This window comes from Somniosus microcephalus, chromosome 32 (genome assembly GCF_052327205.1).
Source record: "Somniosus microcephalus isolate GS21.2 chromosome 32, FLI_Smic_1.0, whole genome shotgun sequence".
Lineage (NCBI taxonomy): Eukaryota > Metazoa > Chordata > Chondrichthyes > Squaliformes > Somniosidae > Somniosus > Somniosus microcephalus.
The window spans coordinates 7,324,764-7,345,695 of record NC_141018.1 but is presented as its reverse complement, the minus strand read 5'-3'; the positions used below and the strand labels follow the sequence as shown (position 1 = coordinate 7,345,695).

At 45.2% G+C, this 20,932-nt stretch overlaps 1 protein-coding gene across 4 annotated transcripts in view; it reads right to left on the bottom strand.

Annotated features, from left to right (window-relative positions):
* Window positions 1–20,932, bottom strand: part of herc1 (HECT and RLD domain containing E3 ubiquitin protein ligase family member 1) — a 251,209-nt gene that overhangs the window by 151,551 nt on the left and 78,726 nt on the right. For all 4 annotated transcript variants that reach the window (XM_085972042.1, XM_085972044.1, XM_085972043.1 and 1 more), the window contains exons 12-20: window positions 20,498–20,663; window positions 17,478–17,603; window positions 16,404–16,622; window positions 14,193–14,345; window positions 13,955–14,087; window positions 10,834–11,025; window positions 10,363–10,584; window positions 7,253–7,426; window positions 4,148–4,262 (exon numbers count right to left, since the gene is read on the bottom strand). In XM_085972042.1, coding sequence (XP_085828168.1) covers window positions 4,148–4,262; window positions 7,253–7,426; window positions 10,363–10,584; window positions 10,834–11,025; window positions 13,955–14,087; window positions 14,193–14,345; window positions 16,404–16,622; window positions 17,478–17,603; window positions 20,498–20,663 — 1,500 coding nt within the window. The remainder of the gene's footprint in view (window positions 1–4,147; window positions 4,263–7,252; window positions 7,427–10,362; window positions 10,585–10,833; window positions 11,026–13,954; window positions 14,088–14,192; window positions 14,346–16,403; window positions 16,623–17,477; window positions 17,604–20,497; window positions 20,664–20,932) is intronic.

Sequence of the window (20,932 nt, the reverse complement as noted above, 5' to 3'; positions counted from 1 at the left end):
CTGGAGGACAATCCAGAGCATATACTTCAGGTTGGAGTGACAATAAACGCTGTGGAGAAACCCTAGCTACAGGGATGACGGCTACAATACTTACTGCGGGCACTTGAATGGAAGAGCGAAGAATATGGCTTGGTATTGTATAATAATCTTCTCTTTTTCTTGGGCCCCTAGAGGCTCAGCGTTAGAAAGGTATCCCGACATGTAGATGAATGTCCTTTTGATGACTACTCAGCTTGCAGCTGCCAGTCACAATCATTGTATTTTGAGTTAGTCCTTCCTAACTTCTTTCACTTGAGGTGCTGTTCTAAACATGCAGCCAAGGGTGTGCTTTCCTCACTCCCCAGTGCCACATTTTACTTTTTAAAAACAGTAATTAAGAGAAATAGCCTTTGTCAAAAAAAAAATCAAGCAACCATCAAACCCTATCCTAGTAGTTGATCGTAATGTCATCGGTGGCCCATTATTTCCTGAGGTCCTCAAATGTTTGATTCTCTAGTTCTACCAATAACCTGAATCCATTCCCTACCCCATGGAAGTATAATGGACTCACTGAAGATGAGTGCGCAATTTAAGGATCGACACTCCTCCCTCTGCAGCTCAGTGACATGCCCCACCACAGCCTGTGCTTCACCACCTACAAGCTACATTACCTCAAACAACCCTAAGCTACCTACATTTTTAATCAACACCCCCAACCGCATGTAGTGAATTATTTTCTATTCCCTTACCACATCAACAAAAATGAAAAGCCACAAGGGAAGGTTAGCATAACTCCTTTGCCTCACGGTTTCTCACATCCCCCACCATGGAAATAAAAATCTGGCCCTGGTTTGTTTCAAGGGCAGATTACCCTAACCCTTCCCACTGGAAGTCTATTAGAACAGTGGCTCTCAAACTCTTTTAGTTGAAGGACCCCTTTTCAAATCGATTAGTGATCTGACCCCCCCATCTAAATTATAATACTATATATAATACTCATGATATGCAAGTGCTGCATGTAAAGAGTGTTTTAATAATGCTTTTAAGAAAACAGGTATTGACATTGACAGGTGTGCCTGCTTCTCACACCAATTCTGGGGACTCCGCAGCAGCAGATGGCCACTGTTAGCCACTTAACATCATAAGATTTAGATTAGCAATGGAGAGGAGCAAGGAACAATCTAGAGTGGAACGTCTAAACTGGAATAGCGATAACTTCAATGGGAGGTGAAAGGACCTAGCCAGGGTAAAATGGAACCAAAGACTGACGGGAAAAACTGTAACAGAACAATGGGTGATCTTTAAGGAGGAGATGTTCCAAGTACAGGCTAGGTACATTCCAACAAGAGGGAAGGGTAAGGGGACCAAAGCACGGGCTCCTTGGATGATGAGGGAGATAGAGAAGATGATGAAACAAAAACAGAGGGTTTATGATGCACGTCAGCTGAATTCTTCAAGGGAGAACCAGACCAAATACAGAAAGTTGAAAGGGGAAGTGAAGATGAAAATAAGATTGGCAAAGAGAGAATATGAAAGTAGAATGGCGGTTAACATAAAGGGGAAACCTAAAAATCTTCTACTGGCATGTAAACAATAAGCGTGTAGTAAGAGGCGGGGTGGGGCCTATTAGAGACAAAGAATGTGATATATGCTTAGAGGCAGGGCAAGGGTAGTACTTTGTATCGGTGTTTACCAAGGAGGTGGAAGGGCTTGTCATAATTTTCCAATCTTTCCTAGATGCGGGGGAGGTGCCCGAGGATTGGAAAGTGGCAAATGTGACACCATTGTTCAAGAAAGGGTGCAAGGATAATCCTAGTAACTACAGGCCGGTCAGTTTAACATCAGTGGTGGGGAAAGTTTTAGAAACAATAATCAAGGAAAAAGTTAATGGGCACTTGGAGAGGTTTAAGCTAATTAAGGAGAGCCAACACAGATTTGTAAAAGGCAGATCATGTTTGACTAATCCAATTGAATTTTTTGATGAAGTAACGGGGAGGATTGATGAAGGGAATGCAATGGATGTTGTCTACATGATTTTAGAAAGGCGTTTGACAAAGTACCACATAGAAGGCTGGTTAACAAAATCGAGGCTCATGGAATAGGTGGGTCAGTGGCAGCTTGGATAAGGAATTAGCTTAAGGACAGAAAACAGCAAGTTGTGGTAAATGACTGTTTTTAAGACTGGAAGATGGTAGACAGTGGTGTTCCCCAAGGGTCATTGCTGGGGCCACTGCTGACTTAGACATTGGAATACAGAGTAGAATTTCTAAATTTGCCAATGACACCAAACTTGGGGGTGTGGCAAACAGTGAGGATGATACCAATCGACTGCAACAGGACATAGAAAGGCTAGCGGAATGGGCAGATGGAATTTAATACAGAGAAGTGTGAGGTGATGCATTTTGGCAGAAGGAACAGGGAGAGGCAATATACATTTAATGGCACAGTTTTAAAGAGTGTGCAGGGACAGAGGGACCTGGCAGTTAATGTGCATAGGTCCCTGAAGGCGGCAGGACATTTTGAGAGTGGTTAGCAAAATATATGGGATATTGGGCTTCATAAATAGAGGTATGGAGTACAAAAGTAGAGAAGTTATGCTGAACCTTTATAAAGCGCTGGTTAGGCCACAACTGGAGTATTGTGTCCGGTTCTGGTCACCACACTTTAGGAAGGATGTGAAGGCCCTTGAGAGGGTGCAGAGGAGATTTACCAGAATGGTTCCGGGGATGGGGGATCTTAGCTACAAGGACAGGTTGGAGAAGCTGGATTTGTTTTCATTAGAGCAAAGGAGGTTGAGGGGTGATTTGATAGAGGTGTACAAGATTATGACCGGTTTGGATAGGCTAGACAGGGAAAGGCTGTTCCCACTAGTTGATGGTACAAGGACTAGGGGACACAGATTTAAGGTTTTGGGCAAGAGATACAGGGAGGGATGTGAGGAAAAACTTTAACGCAGGACCTGGAACTCACTGCCGACAGAAGTGGTGGAAGCGGAGACACTCAATGTTTTCAAGGGGAGACTGGATAGGCACTTGAGGGAAATAAACCTGCAGGGCTACGGGGATAGAGCGGGGGAATGGGACTGACTGGATTGCTCTACAGAGAGCCGGCACGGACTCGATGGGCCGAATGGCCTCCTTCTGTGCCGTTATGACTGACTAGTGCTGGACAATTTTTAAAGCAGTCAGCAGGCTGGCCAAGGTGAGCGAGGGCACGAGCGTCCATGCATATGCTGGGATGCTGCTGGAAGCGTGACTCACCGCCACACTGGCATGTTCTGCAACAGCTGCACTGTGGGATCATACGTGTTGGCGTGAACACGTTCAGGCACGTGTTTGAAGGGCCCCGCAGGTGCTCTGAACACTTGTCGGGAGGATGGCACAAGGAGAGGAATCGGCTGGACTGGCAGGGAGCGCTCGTTGCAAAGAGAGAGCGAGCTGTGGGCCTCTGTGAGGAGGAGGGCCCAGCCGTTCAGAATTATTCACAATCAGTGTCGGTTTTATAAAGAGGACCAGGCTTCCGGCCACGGACCCCTGGAAAGTTTCTACAGACCCCCAGGGATCCGCGGACCCCAGTTTGAGAAACACGATTAGATCATGACACTGAAACCCTTCCCCCTACTGAGATGAAAAGCCAGCCCAGGTTGAGGGAAGCACAGGTCACCAAAACAATCCCTTCTCCTCATCCCCATTCCATCTGCGAGGTGCAAAATTTGTCATCCACACAACCTCCCAGTCTGAGAAAGCTTGCCAGGGTCTCCCCCCACTCCTCACCACCACCACACCCCCGCCCCCCACCCGCCTTCTTTCCCCCTCTCTGTTCCCCTGTGCCCAACCCCTTCGCTTCCTCCTCTTCCCCTCCCTCGTCTGCCCGTTCCAATTACCCTCCACCCTCTAACCTTGCTCGACCTGAATACTGCACTTAGTCTCGACTCTGTGTGCAACCTGAGATAATCAACTTTTTGTAAAAAAAATCTAAACTCATTCACCAGTCTTATATGGTCATATTGTGCTGTCTCAAACAAGCAGTCTGTTAAATTTGGCACATCTGTTTCAGAAGACAGAGCAGTGCCGAGACCATCTGTTGACAAAGCTACCCACACAAAAAGTAATCCCACCAAATTAAGCTTTGTTCCAAACAAAATACTCAGTGAATACGTTTCATTTACCTGCTTTCACCACATACTTGAGAAAGTAAACCAGTGTGCTTCAAAAGAGCTGCAAGAACAAATCTCGAAGCTGTATCCAGCAACATCTCATTGCCAAGAATTGCACTGTCCCAATCTGAAAATAGATTTTACAGTAACACATTTTTGATTAGACATTGGCACAAATTTATCAGATTAACATAGGAATCTTACATTCAAAAATACATACAATTGTGTTGTTTTTAGTTCCGAAAGGTGAGGGCTGTTACTACTGTGAAATGGAGCATCTTCTAATTTTATTACCTACTGTGAACATCAAGCAAGATCCAAATGATTGGAGCATTGACCATAAACCCTTTCTACTGTGCCCAACAAACATACCATTCAATGTCAGAAGATATACACCCCACACACACACAACTATGAGAAGTTTCCTACTTGCTGCATCAGTGATCTTTAAAGCCTCAGAGGTTGCCAATGTGTGTGGACCCACTAGCAGAGAGACAGAACGAGCGAGAGCGAGACCGTGAAAGAGGGAGCGAGATTGAGCAAGAGTAAGCAGGCGAGAGAATGAGAGCGAGAGGGCTAACCTAATCCACCCACACAAAAAGTAATCCCACCAAAATAAGCTTTGCTCCAAACAAAAACAATTGGAATACTCAGTTCCCAGCTCCCCCACTTATACCTGTTCTATTTGGTATTATTCCCAATGCATACCCTGACTCAAGGATACCCAAGTAACAATTTTGCAGAATGGATCTGGATTGAACTCTGTTTCCAAGCATACGCCATCCACAATACAAAATAAGCCCCTGGCTCCACCCCAGATGATATTTCCCTTGTAAGGGATGGGAGAGATTCCACCTCTTACAGGGCAGAAATGGAGGATAACGCACCTAACACGGCTCCTGCCATTTTCCAGTGACCTCCCACCCAACTTACGGCAGGAGTCTGGCAGAATCTAGACAACACTTTATCCAATGACAGAGAAGACTCCAACCATATTAAGACATTAATGTTGCCTTCAATAGACTTGGAAAAGGAATTAGATATCAAACCAAATTCCAATTTCATCATAGTGTTGTGCTGACATTTTACTCTACAGCTATGAAACTTGGACAGTAAGTGTGTTAAGGAGCAAGAGCAATTTCATGTAGAGCCTACACATCATTCTGATCAAGTGGCACATCAAGGTCCACAACATCCGTATCCTATCCACAGTAGAACAATTGGAATTGAAGACATTTTAAGGCAACAATCCACCTTACAAGTACTGTGCGCGAGAGAGAGAGAGAGAGAGAGAGAGAGAGAGAGAGAGAGCGCGGGAGGAAGGAAAGAAGTTTTGGTCTGTTGTAATGATGGTGACTCACTAAACCAATCCAAAAATCTGCAGCCTCCCCCAGAGAGGTATAACTTGCAACTGATTGCTCTATATGCAGCCCTTTTTTCTAGATCTCTTGCTTGGTTTTGGTGTTGGTGTGAGCATCTTCAGGCACATGTCTGAAGGGTCCCGCAGGCACTCTGAACACTTGTCAGGAGGGTGGCACCGAGCCGCGGCACCAGGGAGAGGAATTGGCTCGACAGGGAGCGCTCATTGCAAAGTGAGTGAGAACTGTGGGCTTGTGATCCTCATTTAGAGCCAACCCTTGCCCTTCCCTACCTCTGCAGCCTCCTGCAGTTCCACTTCCTTTTCCGTATCCTTTGGTCCTCAGACTCGAGCCTCCTGTTCATCCCACCCTACCTTCATTCCACCATCAATGGATACAACTTTCAGTTATCCCAGCATTGCTCTCTTGTAATTTCATCTCTAAACTTCTCCATCTCCCACACCTCTCCACCTTCCTACTTTTCTCCATCTCCCACGTCTCTCCACCTTCCTACTTTTCTCCATCTCCCACACCTCTCCACCTTCCTACTTTTCTCCATCTCCCACACCTCTCCACCTTCCTACTTTTCTCCATCTCCCACACCTCTCCACCTTACTACTTTTCTCCATCTCCCACACCTCTCCACCTTGCTACAGTACTTTTCTCCATCTCCCACGTCTCTCCACCTTGCTACTTTTCTCCATCTCCCACGTCTCTCCACCTTGCTACAGTACGTTTCTCCATCTCTCACGTCTCTCCACCTTGCTACTTTTCTCCATCTCCCACATCTCTCCACCTTGCTACAGTACTTTTCTCCATCTCCCACATCTCTCCACCTTGCTCCAGTACGTTTCTCCATCTCCCACGTCTCTCCACCTTGCTACTTTTCTCCATCTCCCACATCTCTCCACCTTGCTACAGTACGTTTCTCCACCTCCCACGTCTCTCCACCTTGCTACTTTTCTCCATCTCCCACACCTCTCCACCTTGCTACTTTTCTCCATCTCCCACATCTCTCCACCTTGCTACTTTTCTCCATCTCCCACATCTCTCCACCTTGCTACAGTACTTTTCTCCATCTCCCACATCTCTCCACCTTGCTACAGTACTTTTCTCCATCTCCCACGTCTCTCCACCTTGCTACAGTACTTTTCTCCATCTCCCACGTCTCTCCACCTTGCTCCAGTACGTTTCTCCATCTCCCACGTCTCTCCACCTTGCTACTTTTCTCCATCTCCCACATCTCTCCACCTTGCTCCAGTACGTTTCTCCATCTCCCACGTCTCTCCACCTTGCTACTTTTCTCCATCTCCCACATCTCTCCACCTTGCTACAGTACTTTTCTCCATCTCCCACGTCTCTCCACCTTGCTACTTTTCTCCATCTCCCACATCTCTCCACCTTGCTACAGTACTTTTCTCCATCTCCCACATCTCTCCACCTTGCTACAGTACTTTTCTCCATCTCCCACGTCTCTCCACCTTGCTACAGTACTTTTCTCCATCTCCCACGTCTCTCCACCTTGCTACTTTTCTATGCATTTTTAAAATACTACTGGAAACAGGTTTTAACTATGCTTTTGGGCACATCAACTACACAGCATCTTTTCCTGCTGTGTGAAGTGCCTCTTTTTTAAGTGAAAGGCTACATTATGTATATTGTTATTTATTCCCACTGCCAGTGTGTTAGATATAACTTATACATTTCATCAATTACAAACAAAATATATGTAGTTGTAATTCTGAACAGGTCCACCTACCTTTGCTAACAGCATAGTCCTGCATTTTGAGCCACAGAGCATTGACAGGTTCTTTAGTCGAGCCCAAAGCCAGATCAACAAGCATAACATTCTCTGCTCCAAGGCTATATTCAAAAGGTTTCTGTTCTTCATTTCCAGACAGTGCCACTTCTAGCAGAGAGCTCATGCATTTATCTGCATCACAAACAACTTTTTTTTTAACTATTTGTATATAGATTAAGTAGTCTTTAAACTTTGCATTTATAATTCTTCCAAAAATGATGGGTGAAATAATAAATGTATACAAATGGTATGTAATCCATTTTAAGACAGGAGTTTTGTCATCGGGACTGATTTTTTCCCTAATGGCAAAAATATACAATCCTCAAAAATATTTGCAATAATTTGTGCTGGTCCTGTTTACTTCCACAGTATATCCTTTACAAGAATTGAACAGATTGGAGTTGCTCCTTATTCATGCACAATATCCATCATACTTTAATTGCTACATCAATCATCCTGTCATTTAAACTTCTGCATTTTTTCTCATTTGAGTATTATCCATTCTGTTGACAAAGTAAATGGTACAATCCTGAAGGGGGTGCACGAACAGAGAGACCTGGTGGTATGTGTGCATAAATCACTGAAGGTGGCAGGGCAGGTTGAGAAAGCAGTTAAAAAGGCTTATGGGATCCTGGGCTTCATGAATAGAGGTATAGAGTACAGAAGTGTGGACATTATGATGAACCTGCATAAAACACTGGTTCAGCCCCAACTGGAGTACGTATCCAATTCTGGGCGCTGAACTCTGGAAGGATGTGAAGGCCTTAGAGAGGTTGCAGAAAAGATTTACAAGAATGATCCAGGAATGAGGGACTTCAGTTACGTTGCTAGACTGGAAAAGCTGGGGTTGTTCTCCTTGGAGTAGAGAAGATCGAGAGGAGATTTGATCGAGATGTTCAAAATCATGAGGGGTCTGGGCAGAGTAGAGAGAAAGAAACTGTTCCCATTGGCAGAAGGGTCGAGAACCAGAGGACACAGATTTAAGGTGATTGGCAAAAGAATCAAAGGTGACGCAAGAAAAAAAATTTATGCAGCGAGTGGTCAAGATCTGGGATGCACTGCCTGAAAGGGTGGTGAAGGCAGACCCAATCACGGCTTTCAAAAGGGAGTTGGATAAATACCTGAAGGAAAGAGATTTGCAGGGCTACGGGGAAAGGGCGGGGGAGTGGGACTCGCTGAGGTGCTCTTGCAGAGAGCTGGCACAGGCTCAACAGGCTGAATGGCCTTCTTCCCTGCTGTAACCATTCTATGATTCCATGAAGCTTGTATCTTAGGTAGCCGACTTCAACAACTAGCTAGTGCTACCCATTTTCTCCCATGAGCATCCAACATTTGCCTAGAATCAGAATTTCACAGCACAGAAGGTGGTCATTCAGCCCATCACATCTGCCAGTCTCTGAAAGAGCCATCTATTTCGTCCCACCGTCAAAAAATCTTTTTTCTCTTGTTCCAATATGTATCCAATTCCCTTTTAAAAGCAGCTATGGATTCTGCCTGCACCACTGTTTCTGGTAGGCATTCCATGACCTAAATAACCCTCTGCACAAAAAAGTCTTCCAAGCTCTCCCTTCGTTCTTTTGGTGATGATTTTAGATTTAAACCCTCCAGTGACTGACTCACCAGACAATCAAAATGGTTTTTTCCAATTATTTTACCAAAACCTCTGAGTTTTGAATATCTCTATTAGATCTCCTCTAAGCTCCTTCGGTCTAATGAAAAGCGGCCTCGTTTCTAGAGTCTCCTTGTAATTAAAGCTGCTCATCCCTGGTGTCATGTCCCATAAATTAAGACGCAGCAAAGTTGGGTCTTAATCTTATCGGTGGTGATGTTGCTATATCTTAAAATTTGTTCAGATTTGTTTAAATTAACGTCATTATAAAAGACTTAATTCGTCTTACAGTAGTTTTAATTTAATTGTCCGATAATGAACAGTTGCAGAATCTAGTTGAAAGCCCAATTGTTCTAACACAATGCTCTCAATGTTAGATTGCGAGTATCTCTTCAGAATGGAAAGAAAAATTCTACTGTCTCGACTGGGTAAACAGACGCCTCTGTTATTTGCAGTTTAGTTTTCTCCCTTTTTGTATGACAAGGCTAGCTTTTCTCTAGTCTGATTGCAACTTTTAACTTATCACATTTCACACCGAATGATTGAGCATTTCCAAAGTTTGTGGGATGGACTCTGGTGCCATGTGTTGTACTGTGTCAGTGAAGCAGCATTCCCAACTTATTCTGCCAATAGCAATTTCATCGACGTCAATCAAATTTGGTGTTGCGTCCTAGAGTTAGCAGGCAGTAATAAGGTGGGCAAATCCCATTGCTGGTTTGTAAAGGCAGTACTGTATTAGCTCAACCCTCTCTGTGGGGGAAATACAATGCTTCTGCCTAAGAATAACATGAATTCCTCCAACATCAACTCTTCAGAACCCTCTCATTTGAGAACAGGTCAGTCACCAGGACAAGAGACAGCGAACGACTGTGCATTTGGGTCAGTCACCAGGGCAGAAGAAATTGAATGAGTGTGCATTTGTAATCTACTTAAAAGATTTGCATCTTACGAACCAACACCTCAAAAAGGACTGCTACACTCTGATTAATTTTGAAGTTAAGAAACCAAGACTCCCGAAGGGACCACTGAGCAAGAAGGTTCAGCTGTGTCGAAACATGATTGAATCCATGATCACTGCCTTATACTGCTGAAGCCAGCTGCAGTGCTGCCTCTGAATCCTTAACTTAGGAGGTACCAGAGTTTCAGATGAAGTTACAACAGTAGACACACCATTAACTGTGACCTTGTTAGGCTCCACTATGATTGCATATAATGCAAAGCGGTGCAACAGGTGGCACAGTGACATCACCATGTTAGTGACCACATCCGTTGCTGCAAAGTTTTTTTTAATATTAGAGTCTACAAACTGACACTACAGTAGACCACTTTGAACATGATTGTATACAGCTAAAATAGCTTTTGCACAAAGGAAAGAAAAGAAAATGACAATTCATTACATTTGCCAAACTAAATTACTGAATGTCTAGACACACTGAAAATGCCAAATGATTCGTTTTACCTAGCTGGGGGAGATCCATTTCCAATCCATTGCTGAACAGAGCGGTTTTTAGCCAATGAGCTGTATCTTGTTCCTCAGATGATGTAGGTGGGCCCTGCAGCATTCCACCGAGACAACGGCCTACGAGTAGTGCAACGGTTCGCTCCAGATCCACAAGCCAGACCCAAGATTGGGCAGGCTGCGGTATAGCCAAATCATCAGGGTCAACACACTGAAGAGTACCTAACAGCACAGGTCCAAAAAGGGAAAAGGTTAAGAGTGCTCCACAGAATGTGACCGCAGGCTTTCTTTAATCTCTCAACTGCAGCATTTAAGTAACAAGTGCAGATGTCTGTACACTTTTGTTCCCTCTCAATTGCCTCGTTACCACGAGCTACTGCACCACACATTCACTTACTCTCCAGTGGTACAAACATTATAAAGCTATAGGATTAGAAATGATCTGAGTGCCCGAGCGAGCACGTCTCTTACCGTGCAGCGGCCACTGCAGCTCCTGCTCCTCTAGAAGGGTTGCGGCTGGTAAAAGTCGGTTTAAGCGATCCAAGGATGGCAGTAAGTCCAGTAGGTGACTCAGCAATGGTCGTGCCACAGAGACGGGCAGTAAGAGCAGAGAGTTCACGATCTGACAGAGCATGCTCCCTGCTGCTGATCCATACAGGACACCTGCAAGGAAAACAATTCAGCGTCGGTATAGGGAAGATTTTTAATTTTTACAGCTATATCCCAAATCAGGAATATCAATTTTTTTTGTCTTAATTCCGAATTTGCTACACACCATGGAGGCCTGTCCCACTTTCTCCGCTCAATTTTCCGGCTGAACAATCATGGGGGCACGTGTGCAACATCAGTGTGAAGCTGGAAGAAAAGAGGAGCTGAAACAGCAGCAGCAGCTCAGGCTGATGCAATCAGACTCCACCAGCAGTAAATCAGCCACACTCCGCTTCACCCCGGCCAGCAGGTATCAGCAGTGTCAAAGGTTCCTCACCAGAGAGGCTGTGCTCATGGAGTTGTAGCTAACTATAACTGTAGTGATCCACATCTGCAACCTACCGCAGGAAGACTTCCGTTGCCAGCACATCATTGCCAGTAGAAGTTAAGGTCAGCAATGCAACGTTCCCGCTAATTTTGTTTTGGGTGGACGGCCCATTCAAATTACTGCGCTTGCGTGCTTTTTTCCAATATAAAGCCGTTGAGCGGCCCAGACCGCTGCGCAGCTTAAGGGGAACATTGCCCGAGTGAGCACGTCTCTTACCGTGCAGTGGCCACTGCAGCTCCTGCTCCTCAAAGGGCTGCAGCGGGCAAAAAAGGAACATTGCACCAATGCCCTTAACCTCTACCAATACCTTCCAGTCCCTACAGAGAATATCTGCAATATTAATCGGAAGTTACTGACGCTCTATCCTGTCACACAGCCACCGACATCAACTTCGCCTGCAGCAGTAGAGGAAGAATGGCTTTTACCACCTGACTGGCTTTCCGAGGTTGTTTTTGTATTTGGATCATCCACTCGGCACTTCTGGCTGAAGATGGTTGCGAACGTTTCAGCCTTGGCTTTTGCACTCGTGTGCTGGCCTCCGCCATCATTGAGGATGGGGATATTTTGGAGCCTCCTCCTCCCGTTAGTTGTTTAATTGTTCACCACCATTCACGACTGCATGTGGCAGGACTGCTTTGAACTGATCCGTTGGTTGTGGGATTGCTTAGCCCTGTCTATAGCATGCAGTTTCCGCTGTCTAGCATGTATGTAGTCCTGTGTTGCAGCTTCTCCAGGTTGGCTCTTCATTTTTAGGTATGCCTGGTGCTACACCTATCTGGCATGCTCTTCTACACTCCTCATTCAACCAGGGTTGGTCCCCTGACTTGATGGTAATGCTGGAGTGAGGGATATGCCGGGTCATGAGGTTACAGATTATTGTGGATTACAATTCTGCTGCTGCTGATGGCCCACAGCGCCTCATGGGTGCCCAGTTTTGAGCTGCTAGATCTGTTCCGAATCTATCCCATTTAGCAGGGTGGTAGTGCCACACAACACGATGGAGGGTGTCCTCAGTGTGAAGACGGGACTTTGTCGCCACAAGAACTGCTACCAATACTGTCATGGACCGATGCATCTGCGCCAGGTAGATCGATGAGGTCAAGTAGGTTTCTCCCTCGTGTTGGTTCTCTTACCATCTGCTGCAGGCCCAGTCTGACAGCCATGTTCTTCAGCTCGGTCAGTAGTGGTGCTACCGAGCCACTCAGTGATTTACATTGAAGTCCCCCACCCAGAGTACGCTCTGTGCCCTTGCTACCTTCAGTGCCTCTGCCAAGTGGAGGAGTGCCGAGTCATCAGCTGAGGGAGGGCATTTGGTGGTAATCAGCAGGAGGTTTCCTTGCCCATGTTTGAACTGATGCCATGAGACTTCATGGGGTCCGGAGTCAATGTTGAGGACTCCCAGGGCCACTCGCTCCCAACTGTATACCATTGTGCCGCCACCTCTGGTGGGTCTGTCCTGCCGGTGGGACAGGACATACTCAGGGATGGTGGAGGAGTCTGGAACATTGGCTGAAAGGTAGGATTCTGTGAGTATGATTGTGTCCGGCTGTTGCTTGACTAGTCTGTGGCACAGCTCTCCCAATTTTGGCACAAATCCCCAGATGTTAGTGAGGAGGACTTTGCAGGATCAACTGGGCTGGGTGCGCCTTTGTCATGTCTGGTGCATAGGTCGATGCCAGGTGGTCCCTCCGGTTTTATGGTAGTTTCAGGGTCACCCTTACTGATACTAGCTTTTTATTCCAGATTTATTTAATTAACTGAATTTAAATTCCTCAGCTAGTGGTGGAATGTGAATTCATGTCTCTGGATCATTAGTCCAAGCCTCTGGATTACTAGTCCAGTAACATTATACTACCGTTCCCATTCCCAGTAAAGGCGGTTATCAGCTTTCATGGGCCGCAGTTTGGACACTTCAGTTCTGCATTGAAAAATTAATTACTCTTCAGCCTCCATTTTCCTCAGATTAATTCTCCATGACAATCAGCCACTACCAAACTTTCTTTTCAATTAGAGATGAAAGACTAGGCCATACGGAACCAAATCAGACTCAAAGACCGAGTCCAACCACCTTGTAATATATCCACCCTCTTTCCATCTCCAAACCAAGATCGAGTCCTCCAATAACCATCAAATACCTCAATCGAGTGGCCCATCTCAATAAACCCTCGAGGGCAGTAGTTAAAACAACAGTTGAAATTACGTTTTGAACTCTCGACCATCAAAATGGGACTTTCATGAGATACAATGTCACCTATAAATGTTAACTTGGGGAAAATATTTTCCAACAACAGCTTATGAATCACATTTCAACAGTACTGATAAGCAAGAGATATATTTACTCAAGTTAGCTCAATGAAACATAACCCCAAAATATCTTTCAATTGCCAAGTCGAAGAGCACAACAGGAGGCCATTCAGCTATCTAGTTTGCTCGTTACTGACCTGTTAAATCAATGAAATGGTCAACTATATGGTATTCTATAAATACAACAATAATATGGGCTTTGTTGTTTGAAATAAAGTAGAAATGAAGCAAAAGTAAACAAGTCGCCAATACCTTGAAGCTTGTCCCGGACACTCCCATTCCAGGAGCTTTCTTTCAGTAGTGTTGCAGAACGGGAGTAAATTTCAGTCGCATGAGGCAGTAAGAGCTGTAGGTGTTTGTGTAGTAAAGCTACACTGCTGGAGCTCTAAACAAAAAAACACTTGACATTTACCATCAACCAGCAGCACAGAAAGAAATCGCAAATGTCCATTTCCCAAAGTAAAGCTCGACATGTAGAACACATGTATACCTCATTGACACTGTTGGTGTGGCAATATGCCAACAGTTGCTTCTGCAGGGAACACAGCAGTTCATGTAAGTGAGCTGGTTGGCTGTTTTCAGCTGACGATGTCCCCAGTAGTTGCTTGTCACTATTTTTTTCAAGTTCTCCAAAAGCCTGGTCCTATGTAGAGTGAATACAGTGCAACGACAAATCAGGTTTAACATAATTAACGAACCTTTACTAATTATATAATTACATCAAGTAGAATGGAGACTTAACTGTGGGAAAAACAGTTACATTGCCCCTTTCCTCCAAAAGTAGGGCCTTCTTATGGATAATGACAAGCAGTGCTCATTGAATAACACAGGAGCTGGAGTACTGCCCCTTGAACCTGCTCTGCCATTTATTAAGATCATGGCTGATCTTCTACTTCAACTCCACTTTCCCACTCTATCCCCATACCCCTTGATTCCCTTTGTGTCCTAAAATCTATCGACCTCAGCCTTGAATATACTTAACAACTGAGTAGCCACAGCCCTCTGGGGTAGAGAATTCCAAGAGTCACAACCCTGAGTGAAGAAATTCCTCATCTCAGTTCTAAATGGCCAACCCCTTGTCCTGAGACTGTGAGCCCTGGTTTTAGGCTCTCCAGCAGGGGAAACAGCCTCAACATCTACCTTGTCAAGCCCTCTAACAATTTTATACTTTTCAATGAGATCACACCTCATTCTTCTAAACTCCAGAGAATATAGGCCCATTCTACTCAATCTCTTTTCATAGGACAACCCTCTCATCCCAGAAATCAATCTAGTGAACTTTGTTATACCCCCTTCAAGGCAAGTATATCCTTCCTTAAGTAAGGAGACCAAAACTGCGCACAGTACTCCAGGTGTGGTCTCACCAAAGCCCTACATAATTGCAGCAAGACTTCCTTACTCTTATACTCCAACCCCTTTGCAATAAAAGGCAAACATGCCATTTGCCTTCCTAATTGCTTGCTGTACCTGCAGGCTACCTTTCTGTGATTCATGTACAAGGACACCCAAACTCCTCTGCATACAGACATTTACTAGTGTCTCTGTTCTTAAAAAATGTTGTTTTTCTATTCTTCCTACCAGTGTGGATAATTTCACATTTCCCCACTTTATCCTCCATCTGCCACCTTCTTGCCCACTCACTTAACCTGTCTATATCTCTTTGCAGCCTCTGTGTCTCCTCCTCACAGCTTACTTTTCCACCTAGCTTTGTATCGTCAGCAAACTTGGGATACATTACACTCTGTCCCCTCATCGAAGTCATTGATATAGGTTGTAAACAGCTAAGGCCCAAGCACTGATCCTTGCGGCACCCCACTAGTTACAACCTGCCAACCCGAAAATGACCCGTTTATTCCTACTCTTGTTTTCTGTCCCTTAACCAATCCTCAATCTATGCTAATATATTACCCCCAACCCCATGAGCCCTAATCTTGTGTAACAACCTCTTGTGTGGCACCTTATCAAATGCCTTTTGCAAATCCAAATACACTACATCCACTGGTTCCCCCTTATCTACCCTGCTAGTTACACCCTTAAAAAAACAAATAGATTTGTCAAACACATTTCCTTTCTGAAAACCGTGTTGACTCTGTTACCATGTCCCTAATAATAAATTCTAACATTTTTCCTACTACTGATGTCGGGCTAACTGGCCTATAGTTCCCTGTTCATGTTTTCTTCAACTTAACAGAATTTAACCCAACCCAAATTTTACACAACTTCTGCTAGGACACAGAAGAACTATTCTCTTCGGTTCAACCTCTTCTACATTACAATATTTGATTAAAAATCAATACATTTACACACAAACTTTGAGAACATTTTTAAAAAATTGCATACTTCACGGGTGCTTGTAAAATAAATCATGCCAAGAAATAACTTAACTGAAGGGGCTCGGGCCTTCATTCCTATATCCATCATATACAAGAACAAACCTGTATTACAAACAGGAATAATCTCAGAAGCAACACCCCTTTTAGACGTTTGGTGACAATTAGATCTCACTCCCTATGAATTTCCCTCTCGTAAAAGAATTTTAAAAATCATTTCTCCTCCAGATCATCGTCAGTGAGCTCACTGAGGGTGAGGATATTGAGGATATATTATATTTAGCATAAAGAAACATTTTCCTGCCCCAAAAAATTGCTGCCAAAGTGGAATTGAATTCAGTCAATATATTTGCAAATAGAATGTTCCTTACAGTGTAGAATCCTAAATTCCTTAGCAGGGTTTTCATCAAGATTTCTGCCAGATGAGTATCGGGATGACTGGCCTTGGAGCTGAATGAGGAGTCAGGGAAGCTGCTGTAATTTGGTCCTGTAGAGGAGGTTTCAACATCAGGAGGAGAGCTATAACCCAGTAAAGAAGCCACATGGGTGTGGTCTTGTAGACTGGTGAGAATAATATCCAACTGCATCCTCTAGAAAAAATAGTGATATCGATATTATGCGAAGCTATCAAGAATATTAGGTGTACATTTGAACACTTTCCACCAGTGTAAAATAAAAGTCACAAGGTGAGTGTCAGCATTTGTATAGAATATGAACTTTTTTTGTTACAGCCAGATTAAATTTAACACCATTGCAAATACAGCTACACAGATTGAAAAAATTGGATAATGAAGTAATTTTGGTGATTTGCTGTTTGCAGCACTTTGGAGATAATCATATTCAAGGAGACAGAAAAAACAGAATGGAAAACTGATTGCACAAGGCCTTAAAATAAATACATTTTAAAATTAAAACTCTAAATATACATCTTATTCAAAGTACTGTCGTGTTCTAGTACGTCAAGTATCTGGCACAAGATCAGGTGGATGCCAAGAGAAAATAAAGGGCTTCAACTGCTGGTAGATAAAAGAAACGTGGCTATTTATCAATGTTTTTTGTATCTAGAGTACAATGTGAAAATACATGTATAGGGAAAACTCTGAGTAACTAATAATTAAAAAAAACTAGTTTCTTTTCTCAAGTGATAGGGAATGTAATTTGCTGTGGAAGTGCTATGTTAGAAGATTAAATCCAGTATCTGGGAGCTGTGTGGCTGTTCTAGGAGACGGTGGAATAGTTTCGTTGAGTAAATCTGGACATCAGAGTATATATGACATATATGAACAATCCTCGAGACATCAGGGTCCGAAAATGTGACTGGACGCATGCATATTTTTACACACATTAGGTAATGCAGCAGGCCGCAAACAAATTAAATCAAAGACAAAAAAGGTAAACAACTTAAGACCTTAATGATCTATGCAAAATCCAAAATATGTTTTTACTTGTCCTTTTGTTAAGCTTTCCCATCGGTCAGGGCCCTGTGGAAGTAGTGAGTGTAGCAGCTCCATTCGTTCTCGCAGTGGCGGCAGTAACATTGTAGCACCCACAGACAGGGTCTCTATAACAGCCTAAAACAGCAAGAGAAAACACAAGTCTATATCTAGCCTTCTGAACAATAATGATCTTAAATCATCTTTTATGCTCACAAAAGCACCAACACACAACAGCTTTATAAGTAACAGGAGCTACGTTAAAAAAAATAATTTTGACATGATAATGCTCCCTCATTACAAATGCACTGGAAGCGGATTCACAGTTGCTCCTCCAGTCAGGAAACCGCAGAGAACACTGTACTAGCGGTTCATCATTCACACTTAAACACTACTTCCTAATTACATAACAAGACTTAGAACCCCAGTTACTGCAAAACAGGCAAATACATTCAGCTGTCAGGGTGCCAGTAACTGAACAACATCAAAATGAATAGGGTCAACTCATTGGGTTTTCAACTCTGAGGCACAATGCTGCATTCTGACCAAGTTCTTCTAGGTGGTACTACCCTAAACTGCTCACCTTGAAAATAAACCCGTGTGTTAAACCTCCCAAACCTGCAGCCTCTTCCTCCTACAAGGACAAGGGCAGCAGGCGCATGGGAACACCAGCACCTCCAGGTTCCTCTCCAAGTCACACACCATCCTGACTTAGAAATATATCACCATTCCTTCATCGCCACTGGGTCAAAATCCTGGAACTCCCTCCGTAACCGCACTGTGGGAGTACCTTCACCACACGGACTGCGGCGGTTCAAGGCGGCGGCTCACCACCACCTTCTCGAGGGCAACTAGGGACAGGCAATAAATGCCAGCCTTGCCAGCGACGCCCACATCCCATGAATGAATTTTTTTTATAAACTGTCCAAGATACAATCTACTCGTCAGCACTGTGTGCAGTGAGTGGCACACTGCCTTGTGCTGTACACATCTGCTGGGTGCTTTCCAAGTAATAGTTATACCAAGAATGAGAGAAGTTGAGAACTGAGCAAACATTCCCTCCCAATCTTTACTCTGATGACTGGCACAATTCCCACGCTGATTTCCGAAAGATTCTAGTTCTGGAAAAAGTCGACACCCGAAACATTTCTCGATTGACCCACTGTGTATTTCCAGGTTTAATCCCCAGTTACCAAGTCTCTGCTTCCACTTACCACGATGCTACTTTAACTCAAATGCCAGAACTCTCATCTTTTAAGGTTTGGTGATTATTTGTATGTGCTTGTCCCCCAGCCCACGACTAGCAATTTGTAAGAGACAGAGAGAGAAAGAGAGAAGCCAATCTGAGCAGGGCCTAACAATGAGAAATGGCCAGGTAGTGTGTTTTGGTCATGTTGTTTGGGATCAATATTGATCAGGACAGCATGAGTTCTTCTAAAAATTCCTTGGGATCTTTTACATCCAGCTGAGCAGGGAGACGGGGCTTAATTTAATGTCTCATCCAAACGCCGGCACATTCAACAACGCAGCTCATCCTCGGTACTACCCCGAAATGTCTAGATTATGTGCTCATCGGCTTGGACCCACAACCTTCGGCCCCAGAGGCGAAACTGCTACTAACTGAACCAAGGTGGCACTAGTTATATTTAAAATTCTTCAATTATGTTTGAGGAAAAACAAGTTCACAGTATCAGTAACGGACACAATGGGAGGGGTCAAGAAAAGGGTCACTTTATAGGTGTTAGTACAGGTAGACTATCCTTTATCCGAAAACCTCGGGACCAGCCGAGTTTCGGATAAAGGAGAATTTCGGATTTCGGAAGGTGGGTCGGCAGGGGGGGGGGGGTTGGCGGGGGGGGGGGGGGGGGGTCGGCGGGGGGGGTCGTGCGCACGACTTACGCTGACGCTCAGTGTAAGTCAGTCGGGGCCGGCGGGGTGGGGTCGGCGGTTGTCGGGGCCGGCGGGGGGGATCGGCGGTTGTCGGGGCCCGCGGGGGGATCGGCGGTTGTCGGGGCCCGCGGGGGGATCGGCGGTTGTCGGGGCCGGCGGGGGGGATCGGCGGTTGTCGGGGCCCGCGGGGGGATCGGCGGTTGTCGGGGCCCACGGGGGGATCGGCGGTTGTCGGGGCCGGCGGGGGGATCGGCGGTTGTCGGGGCTGGCGGGGTCGGCGGTTGTCGGGGCCGGCGGGGGGGATCGGCGGTTGTCGGGGCTGCGGTTGTCGGGGCGGCGGGGTCCGCGGGGGGGTCGGCGGTTGTCGGGGCCCGCGGGGTCCGCGGCGGGGGTCGGCGGTTGTCGGGGCCGGGCGGGGGGGGTCGGCGGTTGTCGGGGCCGGCGGTTGTCGGGGCCGGCGGTTGGCGGGGGTCGGCGGGGTCCGCGGGGGGGTCGGCGGTTGTCGGGGCCGGCGGGGGGTCGGCGGTTGTCGGGGCCGGCGGGGTGTCGGCGGTTGTCGGGGCTGGCGGTTGTCGGGGCTGGCGGTTGTCGGGGCTGGCGGTTGTCGGGCCGGCGGGGTCCGCGGGGGGGGGTCGGCGGGGTGTCGTGCGCACGACTTACCCTTTATCCGAACTTCCGAAACCGGAACCCTCTAAAACCGAAGGTTTTTTGTTCGTTCACGCACGACTTACGCGAACGAAAAAACCTTCGGTTTTTAGAGGGTTTCGGTTTTCGGAAGTCCGGAATAAAGGGTAGTCTACCTGTATACAAAAAGTATACAAAAAGTCAAGCAAGCCACCAGTTCAAAATGGAATTAAGTGCCAGTGGATAAGTTATTGAAGAAATGGAAACCGCGAACTCCTACATAACTGCATTCAAATCAAGTTTTCTACGGCCCACAAGGGGAGAAAATAGTATTTGAACTTCAGTCAGACACAGCACTCTCTGTTTCTTAGACTATTGCTGGTACACAAGTTTGAATTAGTAAACTACATTAAGCCTCTGCCACAAATATATCTCAACAGTACATGGATTGAATTGCTTTTAATTACATCAGGCAATAAGCACATCAAGTATGGGAGAATGACTGTGCGATAACTCACCTCTTGGATTTCATCTGGCACAGAGGAGTCCATTAGTCTGAACAACAGGTTCCTCAGTGGCCTGGCCTGTCTCCCAAGGATACTGGTGGCCACACCTCCAGCCAGAGCCAGTGCCAGATGGTTGGACAGCAGCTTCAGACAAAGCTTAAGAAAATTATGATGCTCCCTATTAAAAAAAAAATTAATAAACTTGATTTAAACCTGAATTCCAGAAGAGATCATTTGGTGAACATAAAAACACAGTATCTACACAGCTAACAGAATACTTGGTGTTCAAAAAATCCACTGCTTAATTGTGAAAAACAGACAATGGTTTCAGAGAACCCTCCAATCACAACAATTTCCAAAGTAATTAGTGTCATTACCAACATAAAAAAAATGTTTTTCCAAACATTATTTTCCAAACATGTAACTGTGAGATTACTGTTTGATATT